At 37.6% G+C, this 25,029-nt stretch overlaps 1 protein-coding gene across 1 annotated transcript in view; it reads right to left on the reverse strand.

Annotated features, from left to right (window-relative positions):
* MYH15 (myosin heavy chain 15) overlaps window positions 1-25,029 on the reverse strand; it is a 135,153-nt gene that overhangs the window by 64,587 nt on the left and 45,537 nt on the right. Inside the window, exons 15-21 of the mRNA XM_054680862.2 lie at window positions 24,532-24,708; window positions 23,006-23,138; window positions 20,616-20,683; window positions 19,678-19,765; window positions 11,036-11,153; window positions 10,008-10,131; window positions 8,279-8,415 (exon numbers count right to left, since the gene is read on the reverse strand). Of these exons, the coding sequence (XP_054536837.1) occupies window positions 8,279-8,415; window positions 10,008-10,131; window positions 11,036-11,153; window positions 19,678-19,765; window positions 20,616-20,683; window positions 23,006-23,138; window positions 24,532-24,708 (845 nt within the window). The remainder of the gene's footprint in view (window positions 1-8,278; window positions 8,416-10,007; window positions 10,132-11,035; window positions 11,154-19,677; window positions 19,766-20,615; window positions 20,684-23,005; window positions 23,139-24,531; window positions 24,709-25,029) is intronic.

The raw sequence follows: 25,029 nt of genomic DNA on the forward strand, positions 1-25,029 counted from the left end.
AACAGTTTGATGAAACCCCCAAGATTTTCAGATAATTGAACTATCTGATGGAGACTATCAAATAATTATGTTAAAAATTATTAAAGGTATAAAGGAAAGAACTTTAGAAACAATGAACCACTATGATAAAAGGATACACAGATTTGAAAGAAGACCAAATAAAATGTCTAAAACTAAAAAATATAGCAGTTGAAATCAAATACTCAGTGGAAAAATTAAGCAGGTTATTAGAAATACTGGGGAAAAAAAACTAGTGAATTGAGAAAAGAATAAACCCCCACAGCTCCAGACTCCAGGATGACCCTTACAACCTCAGGTTCCAGGCCTGCCCCAGTGCCAGTCCAGACATGCAGCCGCAGACTGCAAGCCTACCCGCAATGACCCAGACTCTAGGACCATCCCAATAATCAGTCCAGTCCCCACAGACCCAGGCCCCAGACCTATCCCCATGAACCCAGTCAACAAGGGTGTTCCAGTAGATCCTAACCACAGACTGATTCTCATGGCCCCAGAATCCAGACATACCCTCACTAAGTCCACTACCATGGACTTAGACACCAAGGCCTGCCCATGTGGATCTAAGATCTAGTGTATACAGCCTCCAGGCTAATCTTCATGGACCCAGGAACTGGGCCTGAATGTGCACTGAAACTACCACCAGGCCATCATGCCCCAAGACTCCAGCAGCATTCCTGCCAGTGGACAATGCCAGCTGGGCTGCCAAGAATCTCTGACCAAGCTTACTGCTGAAGAGGTTTTCCTGTTGAAGCCAGCCTATAAAGACCAAAAGATGTACTACTTCAAATGCACAAACACTAATGTAAGGCCACAAGGATCATGAATAATCAAAAAAATGACACCACCAAAGGAACAAAACAAAGCACCAGTAACCATCCCTAAAAAAATGGAGATCTACAAAGTAACAACTGGAGAAAGCAAGAAATTACAGGCTTCTGAAACAAATACACAAACAAACTGGACACCTGGAGCGGTTAGCAACAAAGTCCTAAAATCTCTAGCCAAGATGTCTGGTGAAGATTTTGCCCAGTCAAAGCCAGTCCATAAACATGGAGGAGGGGGGATGCTGTTTCTTCAAATGTACAGACATTTATGCAAAGCTATAATAAACATGAAGAATCAGGAACACACAAAAGAATAAAAAGAATGAAATAAATCCCTAAAAATCCAACCTAAATGGAGATCTATGAATTGCTGACAAAGAATTCAAAACAATGATCTTAAAAAAAAGTTTAGTGAGCTACAAGAGAACAACTAAACAAAGTGAGAAAAATAATACATGAACAAAAGGGGAAGTTCAACAAGGAAATAAAAACCATAAAAAAGAACCACATAGAAATTCTGGAATTGAAGAACAAAATGGCTGGACTGAAAAATTCCATGGAAAGTATAAATGCAATCAAGGGGAAGAATCAGTGAGCTCAAAGACAGGTCACTTGAAATTACTCATTTAGAGGAACAAAAATGAAAAACAAATGAAAAGAATGAAGAATGCCTACAGCACTTGTAGGACATCGGCAAGCTTACCAATATACACATTATGGGAGTTACAGAAGGAGCAGAGAAAGAGAAACAGAAAGCTTATTTAAAGAAACAATGACAGAAAGCTTTTAAATCTGGAGAGGAAAACGAACAACTAGATTCATTAAGCCCAAAGAACCCCAAGTAGATCAAATATAAAGAGATCTTCACCAATGCACATTATAATGAAATTCTCAAAAGTCAAAGAGAGAATTTTGAATGCAGCAAAACAAAAGTAACTTGTCACATATAATGAAACCCTCATGAGACTATGAGCAGATTTCTCAGCAAAAACCTTGCAGACTAGAAGAGAGTGGTGTGATATAATCAAAGTGCTAAAAGAAAAAAAAAAAACTAAAAACCACCAACCAGAAATACTGTATCCAGCAAGGCTGCCTTTCAGAAATGGAGAGATAACAGACTGCCACACAAATAAAAGCTGTGGGAGTTTATCGTCACTACTTGCCTTACAAGAAATGCTAAAGGGTGTTCTTCAAGTTGAAACAAAAGGATGCTAACTAACCACACAAAAATATATAAAAATGTAAAACTCACTGAAAAGAATATAGTCAAATTCAGAATAATACTGTAATAATGGTGCATAAATCACCTTTAACTCTAAAATTAGTTAATGTACAAAATTATTTTAAAAAACTATAGCTATAATACCTGATTAATAGATATACAATACTAAAAAATAATAAATTGTGACATAAATAACATAAAATGTGGGGACAAGATAAGTTAAAATTAAGAGTTTTTATATGTAGTTGAAGTTAAACTATTGCCAGCTTAAAATAAGATGTTGTCAGCTTAAGATAAACATATAACTACAAGATGTTTTATGTAAGCCTCATGGTAACTACAAAGAAAAAACTTCTAGTAAGTATTCAGAAGATAAAGAGAAAGGAATACCTAGCATTACAAAATATTATCACATCACAAAGGAAGACAGAAAGAAACAATTTTTTAAAAAAGTTGTAAAACAATTAACAAAATGGCAGTAAGTCTGTATCTATTAATAATTACTTTAAATATAAATGAAATAAGTTCACCAATCAAAAGACAGAGTGGCTGAATAGAAAAACCAAACCCAACTATATGCTGCCAACAGGAGACATACTTTAGCTTTGAGAACATACACAGGTTGAAAGTGAGAAATGGAAAAAGGTATTCTATGTAAATGGAAATTGAAAAAGAGCAGGGATACCTATAGTTACATCAGATAAAATATATATAAGTCAAAAACTGTAACAAGAGATAAAGAAAGTTATTACCTAATGAAAAATGGGTCAATTCATCAAGATGATATAAATATCTTTATATTTGACAAGATTTAACATCCATCCATTCATCCATCATAAAAATTCTCAACAATGTAGGTATAGAAGGAAAGTACTGCAACATAATAAAGGCCATATATGACAAGCCCACAGCTAACATCATACTTAATGGTGAAAAACTGAAAGCTTTTCCTCTAAGGTCAGGAACAAGACAAGAATGCTCACTCTCAATAATTTTTTTCAATATAGTACTGAAAGTCCTAGCCAGAGTAATTAGCAAAAAGAGGAAACAAAAGTCATTCAAATTAGAAACAAAGAAGTTAAAGTATCTCATGTAGAAAACCCTAAAAACCACCAAAAAAATAGAATTAACACACTTGTAAAGTTGCAGGATAAAAAAATCAACATAAAAAATTAGTAACATTTCTATATACTAACAATGGACTATCCAAAAAAGAAGTCAATTTATAATAGCATCAAAAATTAAAATAAAATAGATAAGAATAAATCTTACCAAGGAGGTAAAAGAGCTGCATGTTGAAAACTATAAAACATTGATAAAAGAAATTGAAGACACAAACAAATGCAAAAATATCTTGTGTTCATGAATTGGAAGAACACAGGATATTTTTGGTTAAAAGTCCATAGTCCCCAAAGTTATCTACAGATTCAGTGCAAACCCTTTTAAAATTCCAATGGCATTTTTTACAGAACTAGGAAAAATTCCTAAAATTTATATGGAACCACAAAAGACCTCAAATAGCCAAGACATTAGAAACAAAGCTGGAAGAATCACATTACCTAATTTCAAAATATGCTACAAACTACAGCAATCAAAACAGCATGGTATTAGCATAAAAACAAACATATAGTCCAATGGAACAGATCGGAGAACCCAGAAATTAATCTATGCATTTATGGTTAATTGATCTTCAATAAAGTTGCCAAAAACACACAGTATGGAAAGGACAGTCTTTTCAATAAATGGGGTTAGTAAATTAGATATCCACATGCAGAAGACTAAGTGGATCCTCATCTCACACCATATACAAATATGAACTCAAAATGAACTAAAGACTTAAATGTAAGATCTGAAACTGTAAAATTACCAGAAGAACACTTGGGGAAAAAGTTTCTTGACATTGGTTTTGGCAATTTTTTTTAATGTGACCCCAAAATCAAAGGCAACACAAGCAAAAATAGACAATGGGATTACATCAAACTAAAAAGCTTCTGCATAGCAAAAGAAACTATAAACAAGGAGAAGAGAACCTACGGAATGGGAGAAAATATTTGCAAACTATACATGCAATAAAGGGGTAATATTCAAAATTTATTAGGAATTCAACTCTATAGCATGAAAACAACCCCATTAAAAATCAGCAATGACCTGACAGACATTTCTCAAAAGACTACAAATGGCCAATAATATATGAAAAAATGTTCAACATCACTAATTATCAGGGAAATACAAATCAAAACCACAATGAGATATCATCTCACACCTGTTAGAATGGCTACTAAAAGACAAAAGATAAGAGTTGGCAAGTATGTGGAAAAAGGGAACCCTTGTACACTGTTGATGGGAATGTAAATTGGTACAGCCATTATGGAAAACAGTATGAAGGCTCCTCAAAAAATTAAAAATGGAACTACCATAGGATCTATCAATCCCATTAATATTTCAAAATACTAATGAAATTAGAATTTTGAAGACATATCTGCACTACTATGTTCATTGTACTATTATTTGCAATAGCCAAGATATGGAATCAACCTAAGTGTTCATTGACAAATAAATAAAGAGAATATGGCATAAATATACAATGAAATATTATTCAACCTTAAAAAAGAAAACATTGTCATTTGTGACAACATGGGTTAACCTAGAGGACATTATGCTAAGTATAATAAGCCAGGCACTTAAAGACAAATACAGCATGATCTCACTCATATGTGGGATATTAAAAAAGTCAAACTCACAGAAGTAGAGAGTGGAATGGTGATTACCAGCAGCCAGGGTATGGGGAAAATGAGGAGATGTTGCTCAAAGGACACAACGTTTCAGTTATGCAAGATGAGTAAGTTCTGAGGATCTAATATACAGCATGGTAACCATAGTTAATAATACTGTATTGTATACTGGAAATTTGCTTAGAGAGTAGACCTTAAATGCTCTCACCACAAACACAAAAGATAACTTTGTAAGGTGATGATTAATCAGTTTGATTGTGGTAATCATTTCACAATACCTACATATATCAAAACATCAGATTATACACCATATGTACAATTTTTGTCAATGATAACTGAATAAAGTTAGAAAAAGGAAAAAAATAAACACAAAGAAAGTAGAAGAAAAGAAAGAATAAAGGTAAGATCAGAAATTAATGATCTAGAAAAAAGTTTAAGTGATTTATTAAATAGACTAAATAAAGATATGGCATGAATGTTCAAGAAAAAGGAGAGAAGCCACAAAAAAATACTAGAAATGATAATACTCTAGAAATATAAATAATTTAGGATTATGCTCTAGGAATAGAATTAGAGATACAGTAGAGATTTAAAAATAATAAGGCCAGGTACAGTGGCTCATGCCTGTAATCCCAACACTTTGGGAGGCCAAGGCAGGCAGATCACGTGAGGCCAAGAGTTTGAGACCATCCTGCTCAAAATGGTGAAACCTTATCTCTACTAAAAATACAACACTTAGCCAGGCGTGGAGGCACACGCCTGTAATCCCAGCTGCTCAGGAGGCTGAAGCACAAGAATCACTTGAACCAGGGAGGCAGAGGTTGCAGTGACCCGATATCATGCCACTGCCCTCCAGCCTGGACGATAGAGAGAGACTCTGTCTCAAAAAATAAAATAAAATAAAAAATAAAATAAAAATTGATCAAATTGAAAAATTCAAAAGAAATGTAAAATTTTTTTAATAAAAGAAAGCTTTCCTGCACTAATTCAAGAAGAAAATATCTCATTAGACATGTAACCAATAAATAAATTGAATCAAAATATAAAATCTATCACAAAAGAAACACCAGATCCAGATGATTTTATTGGCAATGTCTACCAAAGATTCAAAGACCAGTTATAAACTGGTTCATGTTTTGAAGAGAGAAAACATTCTTCAACTGTTTTATGAGGTTAAGATAACCTTGATTCAAATTCAGATAACATAGCAGATGAAAAGAAAATTACAGGCCAATCTTATTCATGAATATTGATGCAAAAATCTCATGGTGATATTACAATCAAACCCATCAATGTATGAAAATATTTCTTAACCAAAGTAAGTTTAACATTTTTTAAAATCTGTTAATATATTTCCACACATTTATAGATTAATTCAGAAAAACCATGTGATTGTTTCAATAGATGCAGATAAATGATTAAATAATTTCCTGATAAAAATGCTTAACAAAATAAAATAGAAGGAATGTCCTTCATATAATAAGTCATTTCTACAAAAAAAAAAAAAAAAAACCTACAGAAAACATCATTTGTTAAAGGGAAATGATAGCTTTCCCCAAAGTCAGAAATATGAAGACATTTGGCAAAAGTTTTTAAAGGCTGATATACCACAAGTGGGTGAGAACATGGGACAAGGGGACTCTCATACATTGCTGGTGGAGAGTATGGTATATTAGAAAGCAATTTGGCAACATCTTGCAAAACTGCAGTTGTGTGTGACCTAAAACCTATTATTAATTCATGCCCTAGAGAAGTGCCACTCAAAGTGTGTGCCTCAGACCAGCTGCTATCCACAAATTGTTATCAGAAAATGGAGTATTTTGAGTAATGATGCCCTCAAGAAACTCTTATGTATATGAATGGGGAGACATTTACAAAAATATCACTGCAGAAGTTAGTAGCAACAATAAAAAGGAAATAAATAAATTATGATATATTTATATAATGGAATACTATACAGCAGTTAAAATCAATAATCTAGCCCTAGATTCATTAACATTGATATATTTCAAAGAATAATACTGAATATAAAAGACAAACTTCAGGACAATATATACAAAATATTATTTACATGAAGACTAAGCACATGTAAAATCATGTCACATTTTAAGGATATCTGCATATCAAGTAAGTAAAGGTATGAAAACATACTTTTATATAACATATATAAAACATGGAATGAGAAACACAAACTCAGGATCTGAGAAGGAAAAGGTAAGACTTGGATTACAGCAGAACTATATGGAGGCTTCAACTATATATGTTACTTTTTTTAAATGTTGTTAGCAATTACAGAAAAAAAATGTTGAGTTGGCTGGGTGCCATGGCCCATGCCTGTAATCTCAGCACTTTGGGAGGCTGAGGCAAGAGGATTGTTGAGCCCAGGAGTTCGAGACCAGCCTGGGCAACATAGGGAGACCCTGTTTCTACAAAAATAACAAATTAATAATAATAATGTTAAGAATGGATATATCTTCATGATGGCTCCATGAGTATGCATTATAGTATTTTCTGAATTTTTTATTTACTTGAGATCTTTCACAATAACTTTTGAAGTCATGATTTAGAGAGAATGGATCATAAAGGCTTCACTTTAGACATGAAGAAAGTAAACTATGGAGAAATTCAGAATCTTACTCAAGTTTACACAACTGGTCCTAGAAGCCATGTTCTGTGACCCCCAAACTCCCATACCACATTGACCACTATATGAGAGTCACAGAAGACCCTTAAGAGTCATCTCTCTAATATCTTTGACATCACCATGTAATAATCTTTTTCTCTTGGGAAAAAACAGAATTAACAAATTGTCAATTAAACAAGTTACACCAAGATCTGTAGACCTTTCTTCAGAAGACAATATATGCTAACGAAAAAGTAAATACAACTTCAGCATCCCTTGCTCACAGTCCCTTTGTTTGGAGATTTTGCTAGCTTGCTTTCCATGATTCTATTAAACAATAGACAAAACCAATGCCTAAGAATGTACAAGCATGGTGATAAATGTCCCTAGTGAACTTGTCTGAAATAAAGTAAGAAAGTTATGATTACATGTCAACAAGAGCCACAGTTTCTGACCCAGGGGAGGTAACAAAGGGGTCAGAACACCTCGGTCTTCGAAGCATACTTCCCCAAAGAGTTGGCTGTGGGATATATGCAAACCTTTCCAGGTCTGCTTCTGATATAAATTGTGAGTCACACCACTCTCAGAGATCCAGACTTCTCAGAACATAAATATCTCTCTCAAAGGGAAGCCTGAAAGCATGACAAGAAATATCTGAATTATGCTTATACTTGGTTGAATAGGGCAATAAAAGCCCTTTGCACTCTGTCCTTTTGTTATATCATGATTTAAAAATGTTTAAGACCCAGCCTAAGCAGAGGAGGCAGCTCTTGACCTACTATAAGGCAATGAGATTAGTTGCACTGGTTGAGGCACACTATTACCCTAGCAGTTGGGGAGCAGGGTGGGCATATAATACCTTTCTTCCAGAATCTTCTGGAATTTGATTCGCATCAGTTTGCCCTGTGCTCTGGCTTGGAACAATGTGAAGACTTTAGATAGTCTCTCATCTCTTATTGCTTCCAGTTGGCCCAGAAACCCAGCTTTAAAAAACACCTAAAGGAAAAGTCAGATGTTAGCTCCACTGATAATGGGTATTCAGCAAATGTTTATTAAATGATCCTGTGAGCAACTGTTGTGTTCCTAGGGATAACTGTATCAATTCCATTTCTTGTAAGTTTTATTTAATGTGTAAAATCTACTTCTTAGAAAGTTTGATTTTATAAATCTGAAATGTGAAAAAAAAAAGTTATTAAATCATGTGGTTCTATTGTTTGCCTAAGAACTTAAACTATTCTTCCCCTTATCTATTAATAATGTCTCAATTGTTTAGGGAACCTGGTTTAAGTTTTAAGATGGGCTCAGGCATGCAGTGTGCCAAAGTACCAGGTAGGGTTCTGCAAACATTTTCTGTGAAGGATCAGATAGTAAATATTTTTAGGCTTTATGGGCTATATACAATCTCTGTAGGATATTCTTGTTTTTTAAACAATTCGTGAACCATCTAAAACCATTTTTAGCTAGTGGGCCATATATTGAAAAAACAGTCCATGGACATGGCTCTTGGGCCATAGTTTGCTGACCTCTGTTCTAGAGTAAGGTACTTTTGTCTAGGCATCAAATAATCCACAAAAGTATTTTTTCAAGAATGATTACTAACAAACAAGGTGAAATGAGTGAGGTGCCTAAAGCACACATTTTATGGAGGCACTAAGTGTGAGAGTGCCCTGAGAGTGTGTGCCTTTCAACCTCACTTGCCCAACCCTGAGAATGAGAGCCTCTTTGAAATTTGTGCCTTAGGAGCTTCACTTGCTTCATGTCAATCTTGGCCCAGATGAATAGTATACAGTAAAAATAACTAAACACACAAGGAAGGAAGGCATCATCAGTGAAAATCAGCAGAAACAATAAACAGCAGAAACTGACTCTCAGGTACTCAAAATATGGGAGTCAACATTTTATAACCATATCCTACAGAGTTCTAATTCTATGAGGTCTTTATCCTGAATTTTTTAACTCTCCTTCAAATCATTTGTTCCTTATATGAATGTCATTAGGAACAAACTGATGTTGACTGCCAGCTAACACCAAATCTATTGATAAGTTAGAAGTTTCCCAAAATATGTGAGTCATGCCAATATCATCTAAGATGAAGTAGAATTTAGGGAATCACATTTAAGGAAGTTGGTTTTGGATTAATTTTTTGATAGTGGGTTAACTTTAAAGTTTTAAATTCCTCAGAAAAATTAGTCCCTAAGAGAATACTGTCCCTGAAAGAATATGGTGGATGAATCAGTTCACACACAGACAAGCCATTAGCTCTAGGAAGCTGATTCACCTTTTTCTACCTCTGATATATACACATTTTCTCATAACATCAGGTTAATTCAGTATTTTATATCTTGACACAAATTTGCTTAGTTGACTAATTATAAAAATGTAAATGTAGTCAAAACTGAGGTTTAAAAAACATTGAATATTTTTCTCAAACAGCACCAAAGTTTTCACCTTCAACTAAGATCTGTTTGTGATATTTATGGTCATGAGAGCTGAAGAATGCCTTATAATTGAGCATTCACAGGTATTTTAAGATACACAGTCTTCCCCCCATTCGTCTCCAAATGCATTCTTTGCAGTTTTCTGGTTACCTTAGTGATTCCAAATCGGTACTGGGTATGGTCTATCTCCAAGGAGCCAAGTAATTCTTCAGCTGCTTTTCTGCTGCTCACAAACTTGCTCTTTGGAAAGGTCCTTGGATTCAGAATGCAGTACCTAATTTAAAATAAAGAAAAAATCATGAGTTTGGGAAATCATATTATTCAAATAAAGACTAATCTAGACAAATGAGGTGAAAGGAGATATAGATTTTTATCTGTTACTAATATGTTCAATTTTCACAAGATTCTTAGTAACAATAATGAGGGTACAAGCAATAATCCCTTGCATTGGTATAATAGTTTGTACTTTTCATATTGCTTTAGAGGCAACCTCATTTGATTGATTGCTCAATTAGGCAGGGGCAGGATTGGAAGAGGAAAGAGAGGGAGGGAGGAAAGAATAAGTATCTCTACTGTATAGATAAGGAAACTGAAAAGCAGAGACATTAAATGTCTTTTCCAGGATTCCTTTACCCTGTTGGTGAGTTGGTGGAAAACAAGAAATATGCCTCCTAATTCTAAAGCAAGAAATATGCCCCTTTTTACTCTACCAAACTTTGCTCTAATTGATTTGATGACCTATAATTTAAACTTCTAGAATCCAGGAAATAGAAAAGATGCCGCTCCTGCCTCCTGCCATACACCCTGCTGGCTTCCTTACTTTCAGGGGCTTGCTAGTAAAGCCACAGCCTGCTTGGATAGCAGCTACGATTAAGTATACACAACATTTCAGAGATTCAATTCAGCCTCCATATGTTTCTTCTGTATATATTTCTTCTATATGTGGGTCTATTATCTTTGTTAATAGAGATTTAAGTATATTACAGTTACATGGATGTTGGATTTAAGGGGAAATAATAATGGAACTCTGTCATCATATATCTTCCCACCACCAAAACACATCGATTTGTAATCTGGAGGACATCAACCAAACAAACAATGCATGCCTAAACACTCGGAAAGGGAGGAAAACAGAATGAACTGCCTCAGGCTTCTTGGATCCTAGAATGTAGGTTTACCTTTGTTTAAAATCAGCATACTGCAGTCGGTTTGGAAAACCTTCACGGCATATCCTAATCCCTTCCAAGACACCATTACAGCGCAACTGCTGTAGAACCAAGTAAGGGTCCAGTATACCTGGAAAAAAAAAAAGAGTCACGGTGGATCTGTGCCTGAAAAAAAATTATTGGCCCAGATTTTGAACCAATTGCTGCATCTTGGGTTAAAAAGAAAGTCTGAATTGGATAGTTTCCACATGATAGGTCATAGATGTTCACTCACTTATGGCCTGATAGTACTCACAGTAATCATCCTATTATGTAGGCATCTCCAAATATGATTTCCCTGAAATTCCTTTAACATGGAACAAGCCCCTTAATTCACAGTCAGATGAGATGTTTATAAGCAAATATTCTTGGAAGGCAAAAAGATTACATTTTTTGCTAGAATGTAAACGGCTGCTCTACGTTCATTTGCCAACCAAAACCAGCCAGAAAGGGTGATAAGAACACAAAAGAGAACTGCCTTCTCCGTGCAGGAGGGGGAAGGGATAAGAACAAGGAAGAATAAAAGGAAAGGGGAAGATGGACACAACCACAACATTCTGTTTACAGTTTTGCTTAGGAAGGACTTGTCCACATCCCAGACTTCATTCTCCCCTTATTTTCATGAGAGTGCCTAAATTCTATTCTGTAGTATAAGCATCCTTCTGTCACCTTCTCGTTCATCAAAAGAAGCTCTACTGCAGCTGTCAGCTGCAATGTCCAATAGAAGCCTTTGAAAAACCATCCAAGAAGCCACTGTCCCTGCCCTCAGCAAGTCTTCTGAAACAAGCCAAGGACCACATCTCCTAACACAAATTCCTACCATGGTATTACATGAAAAATAAAAAAAAAAAGGACTCCATGCCCAAGGTCACAGAAATAAACTTAAATCATATACCCATATTTCTATACTCGAATCCCTTTCACAGATAGAAACAGATGATCTATAAGAAGGCACAAGGGGGGAGGAGCCAAGATGGCCGAATAGGAACAGCTCCGGTCTACAGCTCCCAGCGTGAGCGACGCAGAAGACAGGTGATTTCTGCATTTCCATCTGAGGTACCGGGTTTATCTCACTAGCGAGTGCCAGACAGTGGGCGCAGGCCAGTGGGTGCGCGCACCGTGCGCGAGCCGAAGCAGGGCGAGGCATTGCCTCACCTGGGAAGCGCAAAGGGTCAGGGAGTTCCCTTTCCGAGTCAAAGAAAGGGGTGACAGACGCACCTGGAAAATCAGGTCACTCCCACCCGAATATTGCGCTTTTCAGACCGGCTTAAAAAACGGCGAATCACAAGATTATAGCCCACACCTGGCTCGGAGGGTCCTACGCCCACGGAGTCTCGCTGATTGCTAGCACAGCAGTCTGAGATCAAACTGCAAGGCGGCAGCGAGGCTGGGGGAGGGGCGCCCGCCATTGCCCAGGCTTGCTTAGGTAAACAAAGCAGCCGGGAAGCTCGAACTGGGTGGAGCCCACCACAGCTCAAGGAGGCCTGCCTGCCTCTGTAGGCTCCACCTCTGGGGGCAGGGCACAAACAAACAAAAAGACAGCAGTAACCTCTGCAGACTTAAGTGTCCCTGTCTGACAGCTTTGAAGAGAGCAGTGGTTCTCCCAGCACGCAGCTGGAGATCTGAGAACCGGCAGACTGCCTCCTCAAGTGGGTCCCTGACCCCTGACCCCCGAGCAGCCTAACTGGGAGGCACCCCCCAGCAGGGGCACACTGACACCTCACACGGCAGGGTATTCCAACAGACCTGCAGCTGAGGGTCCTGTCTGTTAGAAGGAAAGCTAACAAACAGAAAGGACATCCACACCGAAAACCCATCTGTACATCACCATCATCAAAGACCAAAAGTAGATAAAACCACAAAGATGGAGAGAAAACAGAACAGAAAAACTGGAAACTCTAAAACGCAGAGCGCCTCTCCTCCTCCAAAGGAACGCAGCTCCTCACCAGCAACGGAACAAAGCTGGATGGAGAATGACTTTGACGAGCTGAGAGAAGAAGGCTTGAGACGATCAAATTACTCTGAGCTACAGGAGGACATTCAAACCAAAGGCAAAGAAGTTGAAAACTTTGAAAAAAAATTTAGACGAATGTATAACTAGAATAACCAATACAGAGAAGTGCTTAAAGGAGCTGATGGAGCTGAAAACCAAGGCTCGAGAACTACGTGAAGAATGCAGAAGCCTCAGGAGCCTATGCGATCAACTGGAAGAAAGGGTATCAGCAATGGAAGATGAAAGGAATGAAATGAAGTGAGAAGGGAAGTTTAGAGAAAAAAGAATAAAAAGAAATGAGCAAAGCCTCCAAGAAATATGGGACTATGTGAAAAGACCAAATCTACGTCTGATTGGTGTACCTGAAAGTGATGGGGAGAATGGAACCAAGTTGGAAAACACTCTGCAGGATATTATCCAGGAGAACTTCCCCAGTCTAGCAAGGCAGGCCAACGTTCAGATTCAGGAAATACAGAGAACGCCACAAAGATACTCCTCGAGAAGAGCAACCCCAAGACACATAATTGTCAGATTCACCAAAGTTGAAATGAAGGAAAAAATGTTAAGGGCAGCCAGACAGAAAGGTCGGGTTACCCTCAAAGGGAAGCCCATCAGACTAACAGCGGATCTCTCGGCAGAAACCCTACAAGCCAGAAGAGAGTGGGGGCCAATATTCAACATTCTTAAAGAAAAGAATTTTCAACCCAGAATTTCATATCCAGCCAAACTAAGCTTCATAAGTGAAGGGGAAATAAAATACTTCACAGACAAGTAAATGCTGAGAGATTTTGTCACCACCAGGCCTGCCCTAAAAGAGCTCCTGAAGGAAGCGCTAAACATGGAAAGGAACAACCAGTACCAGCCGCTGCAAAATCATGCCAAAATGTAAAGACCATCGAGACTAGGAAGAAACTGCAGCAACTAACGAGCAAAATCACCAGCTAACATCATAATGACAGGATCAAATTCACACATAACAATATTAACTTTAAACGTAAATGGACTAAATTCTCCAATTAAAAGACACAGACTGGCAAACTGGATAAAGAGTCAAGACCCATCAGTGTGCTGTATTCAGGAAACCCATCTCACGTGCAGAGACACACATAGGCTCAAGATAAAAGGATGGAGGAAGATCTACCAAGCAAATGGAAAACAAAAAAAGGCAGGGGTTGCAATCCTAGTCTCTGATAAAACACACTTTAAACCAACAAAGATAAAAAGAGACAAAGAAGGCCATTACATAATGGTAAAGGGATCAATTCAACAAGAAGAGCTAACTATCCTAAATATATATGCACCCAATACAGCAGCACCAAGATTCATAAAGCAAGTCCTGAGTGACCTACAAAGAGACTTAGACTCCCACACATTAATAATGGGAGACTTTAACACCCCACTGTCAACATTAGACAGATCAACGAGACAGAAAGTCAACAAGGATACCCAGGAATTGAACTCAGCTCTGCACCAAGTGGACCTAATAGACATCTACAGAACTCTCCACCCCAAATCAACAGAATATACATTTTATTCAGCACCACACCACACCTATTCCAAAATTGACCACATAGTTGGAAGTAAAGCTCTCCTCAGCAAATGCAAAAGAACAGAAATTATAACAAACTATCTCTCAGACCACAGTGCAATCAAACTAGAACTCAGGATTAAGAATCTCACTCAAAACCGCTCAACTACATGGAAACTGAACAACCTGCTCCTGAATGACTACTGGGTACATAACAAAATGAAGGCAGAAATAAAGATGTTCTTTGAAACCAACGAGAACAAAGACACAACATACCAGAATCTCTGGGACGCATTCAAAGCAGTGTGTAGAGGGAAATTTATAGCACTAAATGCCCACAAGAGAAAGCAGGAAAGATCCAAAATTGACACCCTAACATCACAATTAAAAGAACTAGAAAAGCAAGAGCAAACACATTCAAAAGCTAGCAGAAGGCAAGAAATAACTAAAATCAGAGCAGAACTGAAGGAAATAGAGACACAAAAAACCGTTCAAAAAATCAATGAATCCAGGAGCTGGTTTTTTGAAAGGATCAACAAAATTGATAGACCACTAGCAAGACTAATAAAGAAAAAAAGAGAGAAGAATCAAATAGACACAATAAAAAATGATAAAGGGGATATCACCACCGATCCCACAGAAATACAAACTACCATCAGAAAATACTACAAACAACTCTACGCAAATAAACTAGAAAATCTAGAAGAAATGGATAAATTCCTCAACACATACACTCTCCCAAGACTAAACCAGGAAGAAGTTGAATCTCTGAATAGACCAATAACAGGAGCTGATGTGGCAATAATCAATAGTTTACCAACCAAAAAGAGTCCAGGACCAGATGGATTCACAGCTGAATTCTACCAGAGGTACAAGGAGGAACTGGTACCATTCCTTCTGAAACTATTCCAATCAATAGAAAAAGAGGGAATCCTCCCTAACTCATTTTATGAGGCCAGCATCATTCTGATACCAAAGTCGGGCAGAGACACAACCAAAAAAGAGAATTTTAGACCAATATCCTTGATGAACATCGATGCAAAAATCCTCAATAAAATACTGGCAAAACGAATCCAGCAGCACATCAAAAAGCTTATCCACCATGATCAAGTGGGCTTCATCCCTGGGATGCAAGGCTGGTTCAATATACGCAAATCAATAAATGTAATCCAGCATATAAACAGAGCCAAAGACAAAAACCACATGATTATCTCAATAGATGCAGAAAAGGCCTTTGACAAAATTCAACAACCCTTCATGCTAAAAACTCTCAATAAATTAGGTATTGATGGGACGTATTTCAAAATAATAAGAGCTATCTATGACAAACCCACAGCCAATATCATACTGAATGGGCAAAAACTGGAAGCATTCCCTTTGAAAACTGGCACAAGACAGGGATGCCCTCTCTCACCACTCCTATTCAACATAGTGTTGGAAGTTCTGGCCAGGGCAATTAGGCAGGAGAAGGAAATAAAGGGTATTCAATTAGGAAAAGAGGAAGTCAAATTGTCCCTGTTTGCAGATGACATGATTGTATATGTAGAAAACCCCATTGTCTCAGCCCAAAATCTCCTTAAGCTGATAAGCAACTTCAGCAAAGTCTCAGGATACAAAATCAATGTACAAAAATCACAAGCATTCTTATACACCAACAACAGACAAACAGAGAGCCAAATCATGAGTGAACTCCCATTCACAATTGCTTCAAAGAGAATAAAATACCTAGGAATCCAACTTACAAGGGATGTGAAGGACCTCTTCAAGGAAAACTACAAACCACTGCTCAAGGAAATAAAAGAGGATACAAACAAATGGAAGAACATTCCATGCTCATGGGTAGGAAGAATCAATATCGTGAAAATGGCCATACTGCCCAAGGTAATTTACAGATTCAATGCCATCCCCATCAAGCTACCAATGACTTTCTTCACAGAATTGGAAAAAACTACTTTAAAGTTCATATGGAACCAAAAAAGAGCCCGCATCGCCAAGGCAATCCTAAGCCAAAAGAACAAAGCTGGAGGCATCACACTACCTGATTTCAAACTATACTACAAGGCTACAGTAACCAAAACAGCATGGTACTGGTACCAAAACAGAGATATAGATCAATGGAACAGAACAGAGCCCTCAGAAATAACGCCGCATATCTACAACTATCTGATCTTTGACAAACCTGACAAAAACAAGCAATGGGGAAAGGATTCCCTATTTAATAAATGGTGCTGGGAAAACTGGCTAGCCATATGTAGAAAGCTGAAACTGGATCCCTTCCTTGCCCCTTATACAAAAATCAATTCAAGATGGATTAAAGATTTAAACGTTAGACCTCAAACCATAAAAACCCTAGAAGAAAACCTAGGCATTACCATTCAGGACATAGGCATGGGCAAGGACTTCATGTCTAAAACACCAAAAGCAATGGCAACAAAAGCCAAAATTGACAAATGGGATCTAATTAAACTAAAGAGCTTCTGCACAGCAAAAGAAACTACCATCAGAGTGAACAGGCAACCTACAAAATGGGAGAAAATTTTCGCATCCTACTCATCTGACAAAGGGCTAATATCCAGAATCTACAATGAACTCAAACAAATTTACAAGAAAAAAACAAACAACCCCATCAAAAAGTGGGCGAAGGACATGAACAGACACTTCTCAAAAGACGACATTTATGCAGCCAAAAAACACATGAAAAAATGCTCATCATCACTGGCCATCAGAGAAATGCAAATCAAAACCACAATGAGATACCATCTCACACCAGTCAGAATGGCGATCATTAAAAAGTCAGGAAACAACAGGTGCTGGAGAGGATGTGGAGAAATAGGAACACTTTTACACTGTTGGTGGGACTGTAAACTAGTTCAACCATTGTGGAAGTCAGTGTGGCGATTCCTCAGGGATCTAGAACTAGAAATACCATTTGACCCAGCCATCCCATTACTGGGTATATACCCAAATGACTATAAATCATGCTGGTATAAAGACACATGCACACGTATGTTTATTGCGGCATTATTCACAATAGCAAAGACTTGGAACCAACCCAAATGTCCAACAATGATAGACTGGATTAAGAAAATGTGGCACATATACACCATGGAATACTATGCAGCCGTAAAAAATGATGAGTTCGTGTCCTTTGTAGGGACATGGATGAAATTGGAAATCATCATTCTCAGTAAACTATCGCAAGAACAAAAAACCAAACACCGCATATTCTCACTCATAGGTGGGAATTGAACAATGAGATCACATGGACACAGGAAGGGGAATATCACACTCTGGGGACTGTGGTGGGGTGGGGGGAGGAGGGAGGGATAGCATCAGGAGATATACCTAATGCTAGATGACGAGTTAGTGGGTGCAGCGCACCAGCATGGCACATGTATACATATGTAACTAACCTGCACAATGTGCACATGTACCCTAAAACTTAAAGTATAATAAAAAAAAAAAAGAAAAAAAAAGAAGGCACAAGTAGGCTGGCACAGCGGCTCATGCCTGTAATCACGGGACTTTCAGAGGCTGAGGCGGGCAGGTCACTTGAGGCCAGGAGTTCGAGACCAGCCTGACCAACTTGGTGAAACCCCATCTCTACTAAAAATATAAAAATTAGCCAGGCGTGGTGGTACATGCCTGTAGTCCCAGCTACACAGGAGGCTGAGGTACAAGAATTGCTTGAACCCAGGAGGCAGAGATTGTGGTGAGCCAAGATCATACCGCTGCACTTCAGCCACTGCACTCTAGCCTCAGCAACAGAGCAAGACTCTTTTCTCAAATTATTTTTTTTAAAAAAGGGAGGGGTACAGGGAGTAGCATCCTATGACACCTTAACATCAGACTCACTCATTCTCTTTAAGTACATATGAATAACTGTTTTGATTAGATCATGAAGCTTTTCTTATGATTTTGTCTTATGACTTTAAGAAAAAAACCAAACCTGCTGAAATCCAAGTTGACTCGACGGGAAGCAACTCTAATAGGTAACAGAATTGCTCCAAAATAGAACTCAGCTAATTAGATTCCTTGCTAGATGGAAGCAGTGTCCCTAGACACATCCAGAAACCCAGCTGATAGGAAACAATGAGGCACAAACATACAGCCGTGAATGAACATGAAAGTATTTGTATCGCAGAAACTCAAACTGCAGCATCATTGTTTTGTATCACACTTTCCCAAAATAGGCCATAGACTGTCAGGATTGGGGTCTTAATTACAGGAGGTTAATAAAAATGCAAGATACTACGGAACCTCAGAGATCAGAACCAGCAACATCTGGCTATGTATTATTAGGGTGGTTAGTGCTCCAAAGACATAGGGCTTGTCATATACATTCCTTGGAGGCTGACAGCCTCCAAACCAAGCTCCAGAGGGGCCAGTAACTCCAAAGAGGTGGCTGGGAATCTTCAAGCTCATGAAGTAAGGAAAGCAATCCATGTAGTTAATTTTGGTAAAACCCTTGTTTGGGGAATTGAAAACATTAAAAAAAAAATCACTACCATCCACCTATCACATCATCCCCCTACCACTATTCACTGATCAAAAGATAGCCACTACCCAGAGTTACATAACTAAAAAAAAAATGAATGCTATTAGAAAGAGGGAAGATGTTGGCATTGGCAAGGAGGACTAGAGGGTGTTCTCAACAATTAGAAATGGATTTAGGAACTGTCTTTATGGTCAATTTAGATAACTCAGACCAAATAACTTCCTTTATGCTGAAATATCTACCTTAATCCCCTAATTGATTATTCAATTCCATTTTTATTATAGTTTGTCCTTGTAGACAATGGCATGGGAGCTCATTCATGTTCAGCATAAAATTCAAGGAAGAATTTAAATAGTAATATCAAACATTCTAATGTTGCCCAATTGAGACCGCTTTGTGAAACCCTTCTGTACATCCATTTCAATGGCAATATTGAGGAGGTTCCAAAGACCTCATTTTTAACATATTTTCATTTTTCTATATGAAATTCTACCCTTATATAAAAGGCACCAATAAATATTTCTTTAAAAGATATTCAATATAGCTAATATCAAATCTATTTCCTAGTGTGAATTACAAAGAAATCTAGTTCTTACCTGGTATTTTGTTCACATTGGGATTTATGCATCTCACAAAATGAGGTGCTGTTGATTTCAGATTAGCCATCAATTTATTCAGGTTTTCCTAAAATGGAGACCATAATAAACACAAAATCACTTTGCAAATCACTAAAAACACCAATCCACTTCACAAATGTCTCCAAATCTATCAACTTAATCTCATAGCCAAGATGCATTCTAACAGTAAAATAATGAATTCAACATTCTTTACTGCCTACCAAATGCACATTATTTCTTTCCTATGGCAAGTCAATATTTATTTGACAGACATAGTTCAATTGTGAATCATCTCTACCTATTTTGAATTTGATAGCAATATCAAAGTTATGGCTGGGCAATAAAATGGCTTGAAAAAAGAAATTGTTTCTCAAGTTCTCTCTCTGTGGAAAACCTTTATCTTAGGTCAGATTCTCTAGAAGCCAAACCTGAGATGGGAATTCTGGTTCAAGAGATTTTTAGGGAGTGAAGAAAGCTGGGAACAGCAGGGGAAGAGAAAAGCAATGATTCAGACTCAGCTTTAGTCTGATCCTTGCAAGCAAGAGCTGTAAACACGAATGCACCAATTGCAGCATAGGTGGTCCCCCTTGAGGCAAGGGAGAGGCTAAAGTCGGGAGAGGAGGGCAAAGAGGCAGCTTAGTTTCCCCTTTGGCTAAGTGCAATTCTGACAACTCAGAGTTGTTATGAGCCAATATGCACATCAGCTGGAAGATGGGTGCAGGCATGATAAAGGGGATGTAAGTGGGAACCAACAGTGTCCTCTAAAGCCCTTGATAATAACAGCATAAACTTCAACTTTTCCAACTTGCTAGCTCCTGATACTTTATCCTTATTTGAAGATGTGAAATGTCAACTAAATAATAACATATGCAGATTGTGAGGCAATTAATATATGAATAGATGTAATTAAAAATTACTTTATGCAGAGATGCAACCGTTTGGAATGAAGCTCCTTTCTTTCGTTTCGTCTCCCCAAATGGTATAGCTAGCCAAAAAAAAAAAAAGAAAAAGATGAAAACATGTAAAAAGCTCATTTTTATCACATTATCCTACCCCACTGATAGAAGCATAAATTCACCAGAGTTCTAGAACAATATGGCAATATCTACCAAAAGCTTCAAAATATTTATGTCTTTTATCACAAAATGTATATTTTTAGTGTTTTTCCTTAAGGATATAATCAGGCAACTGTGCAATGATACTCACTGAAGCATTATTTAGTCATTGCAAAAAAATTAAGCAAAAATAAAATTCATCAACAAATGCACATCAGAGGAGATTAATTTATGAGAGAATATGCATACAGTGAAACACTGTAAGCTTTTAAAATGATGATGTGGATCCATATAACTTATATGGAAAGATTTCTAGGATGTTTTTAGATAAAAAGTTAGTTTACAAAGCCTAAATTTTATATATGATGACCCTGAGTATGTATACATGTTTTTTTAAGTGCAGCTGTGTTATAGGTGACTATAAACATGAAAAATGTTGGGAGGTGTAAATACCAAAATGTAAACAGTTTGTTAATCTATATGAGATTACAGATAATTTTTATGTTCTTTTTTCAGTTTTTCTATATTGTCTGTGTTTTTAGCAACATTCATGTATTTATTTTCATGATTTATAAAAAATAATAAGTCTATTTCCATTTTCTTGAAGAAAAAGAACCTGTGCTATAAAAAAAAAGGCCATTCTGAACAATTCTTGTCTTTTAGTTCCAAAGAACACAGTACACACCCTGAAGAGTTAGAAGACGATTTCTCCTCTAATTCTCTGCCCAAACCATTCTCTGATCTCTTATGATCAGAGAATTACTCAACTGGGAGTCATAAGCTTATGTGGCTACTATCAAATAGACTTCTCAGAGGTACTTTAGCAGCTATTAGAATCAGGCAAATGTACTGCCTGAAGATTAGCCGGGTCCAGACACAGTAGCTTCCATCTCTTCTTGAGGCAGGCCCAGAGGATTTCAGGCATGTTCCAGAATTATGTCATCATGTGCTGATGAAGCCAGAAAGTGCTAAATTTTCTCTCCATTCCCTATGTCAGTTGAGAGAACCAATCAGCCTGATAGGGGCTGGGAGTTAACATGCAGCTGGGTGTAAGATAACAGCAGGGTATGTTCGAAAGTGAGAGTACACACCCCATTTAAAGAACAGTTGGTGTACTGTTGCCATGGGGAAATCAGAACCCAGGCTGGCCAGATTATCTATTTCCCCAGAATTTCCATTTTTCAAAAGAAAACGGAAACTCAAATGTGCATGTGAAATCTGATTTTTTTAACTTGTGTGGACCAAACAAAACGTGTTTGAAGGCCAGTTTCTGCTCAGAGGCTGTCGATCTGTGACTTTTGCTGTAAATCGTGGAGAGCTTCCCTCTGTATGTAGTTAGCATTTCGTTCAGTGAGGCTGGTGTTAGCAACTTTGGCTCAGTATCTTCAAATCCATCACATGATGGTGCAGAAGTTTTCACTGCATCCTAAATGCATGTAGCCTGTCTGTCTCTGTTTTGTTTATTCCTGGGAGACAGTGAGTAGAATAGGCACTAAACTAGAAAACAGAAGTCTATATTTCTACCTAGCCTTTTGCCATATAGTAGATTTGTAAAATCAGGGATGCTACTTAACTTCTCTATATTTGTTCCTGTGATAAGTTAAGTAGGATCCCTGATTTTATAAATCTACGACATGGCAAAGGCTAGGTGGAAAGACAGGAACATTCTGTATATATCTTAAAGTGTCAGGTAAGAAATGAGTAAGATAATGTATCTAACAGTACTTTGTAAATTACAAACTACTAAACAAGATTAGTTGTCAGAATAGAATGCCTGTTAAACAGGTATTTGCTGCATGCTAGAGGCTACAGTTGAACAAGTCAGACATAATCCCTGCCCTCGTGAAGCTTCTAATAACCCTAAGTGCACAGAGTGCTGTGAAAGAGAATATTCCAAGATATTTGGGGCAATAACTATAATTATATATATATAGTTATATAGATATTTGGGACAATAAGTTATTGCCCCAAAATCATTCATCAAAACATGTTTTTTGTTTTCCCTTTGTAGCTAGGTGAAGTAGAAGACAAAAGCAGGCCAGGAACAGACTTCTTGAATCTATCTTAGAGCACTAGTACCATCTCCCTGAAGAACCCCCAGCCTGAAGACAGAAAGACTAATAAGAGGGGACGACTCAGACCACAGGGAGCAGAAACATATCACAGGAAAGAAGCAAGAATTTTTGCAAAAGCTGAGGCAGCCATGGGTTCCATTCTGAGGCTGAAAAATCAAGGAAGATTGGATGACTCACCACTGTCAGTACTCATGTAATTTTCAAAAAGGCTCGCCAGGAGTCTGTTGGAAGACTTCTGAAATACAGCTACCACTGTTTCATTAAGGAGGTCTTTGTTCTTTTCCAGCCAACCACTGATATTATAAGGTACCTTTGGAAAGGCATGCATTTCAGGTAACAAAAAGAAAAAAAATTGCATAAGTTAACATAGAAGGCTGTGCATTACCCATTTTTTTTTTTTGAGACAGGGCCTCATTCTGTTATCCAGGCTAGAATGCAGTGGCATAGTCACAGTTCACTGTAGCCTCGACCTCCTGGTCTCAATCAATCCTTCCCCTTCAGCCTCCAGAGTAGCTGGGACTATAGGCACATGCCACCATGCCTGGCTAATTTTTTTTGTATTTTTATTTATTTTGTGTGTGTGTGGAGATTTGGTTTCCACATGTTGCTCGGTTTGGTCTCAAACTCCTAGGGCTCAAGCAATCCACCCATCTCAGCCTCCCAAAGTGCTGGGATTACAGGGAGCCACCATGCCCAGCCTGTGCATTACTTTTAATAAATCACAAATTATATGGGTCCTTTACCTTTAAATCAGTTTAATGTAATAGTACAGAATAACCTCCAAAAGCCCATTGTGCAGCCCAAAAAGATTCTCAAGATTCTTATCATTAACATTGTCAAAAGAAAGGAACAGACAGGAAGGGAAGAAGGGAGAGAGATAGGGGAAGAAGTAGAAGAGAGGAGAGAAAAGAAAGGGGGGAGAGAGCAACAGAGAGGAAGGAAGGATTGAATGGTATTTCACACCAGCAGTCCTTTAAAGGCAAGAATGGTGAAATAATCCAACTGTCTCTGACATACAGTGAACACTCAAAAAAAAAACCCAGCAATTGCAATGGTATTTTACTGTATATATCATTATAATTAATATGCCAGGATATCAAAGAAGAGAACTATAAACATATCTGTGTACAGCTGGCAGGCCATTTTTAGGTCGAAGTATTATTTTATCTTTTATCAATTCTCTTTTTGTTCCACCAGAGTCACCAGCCAGAAGTAGAAATGCAGAAAAAGGGGCATATACACTGGTGAGGAAATGAGAGGTAGCAAGGGTCATTAGAAACCGTTTTTGGCCATAGTTTGGAGACCATTACTTCACATTGACTATTTCTTTACGGGAGAATAAAAAAATCTTCAATAAAAAGATCAACTGAAATCATTCATTCACACAACGTTAAGTTAAAAGGAAGGACAAATGGGGGAAAACCATGACTTTGATGGTCTCCATGCCTTTCTGAAGCTGCCTTGCTTTGAGTTGAGGTTGACAGAGTCCATTTGGAGATTTTTGACCTCTGTGCACATGGAATGCTATTGTTCATTTCCTGAGTGCTAAAAGGCTACACTACCTTTTTTGTGGAACTGAGATGTATTTTGTTCTTTTCTTCATTTAATCTAAACATTACTTAAATATCATCTAAGGACTTTGGCTGAGCGCATTTGAAACAAAGTCAGGAAAATTCAAGACCGGGGGTCCAGAGGTAACTCACCACTCCTGCATAATGGACAAGTTCAAAATGAGCTTCAAATTTCTTCTTATCAGGTTTGGGCTTCTGGAGATGAACCGACTTTCCAAAATGGTTGTCAAAGAGTTTGGTCTTGAAAGTCAGGTCTGTAGCCTTAGGAAACATACACTCTTCTTCAAGGATGGAAAGGATGCCCATTGGCTGTTGAAGAGACATAAGAGCAGCAGATTTCTTTAAAAACACCGGCACTTTCAGTAGGGGGTCAGTATAAATTCTTTCCCAGGAACCTAATCAATTGACAAAGGGAAGAATATTCACTGTATAAAACTAGCAATCATCCATTCAACAAATATTAATTAAATATCTGCTACTTAATAACGATACCAGTAGCCGCTAGTGATTGATGCAGCTGTGAGCCACATATACAAAGTGCCTGTCCTCAGGGTGCATACATTTAGTGGAGTGGCAGACGGTAGGCAAGTAAACAAAGAAATAACTCCAAAAAACAAATGACTTAGTTTC

This window comes from Pan troglodytes, chromosome 2 (assembly GCF_028858775.2).
Source record: "Pan troglodytes isolate AG18354 chromosome 2, NHGRI_mPanTro3-v2.0_pri, whole genome shotgun sequence".
Lineage (NCBI taxonomy): Eukaryota > Metazoa > Chordata > Mammalia > Primates > Hominidae > Pan > Pan troglodytes.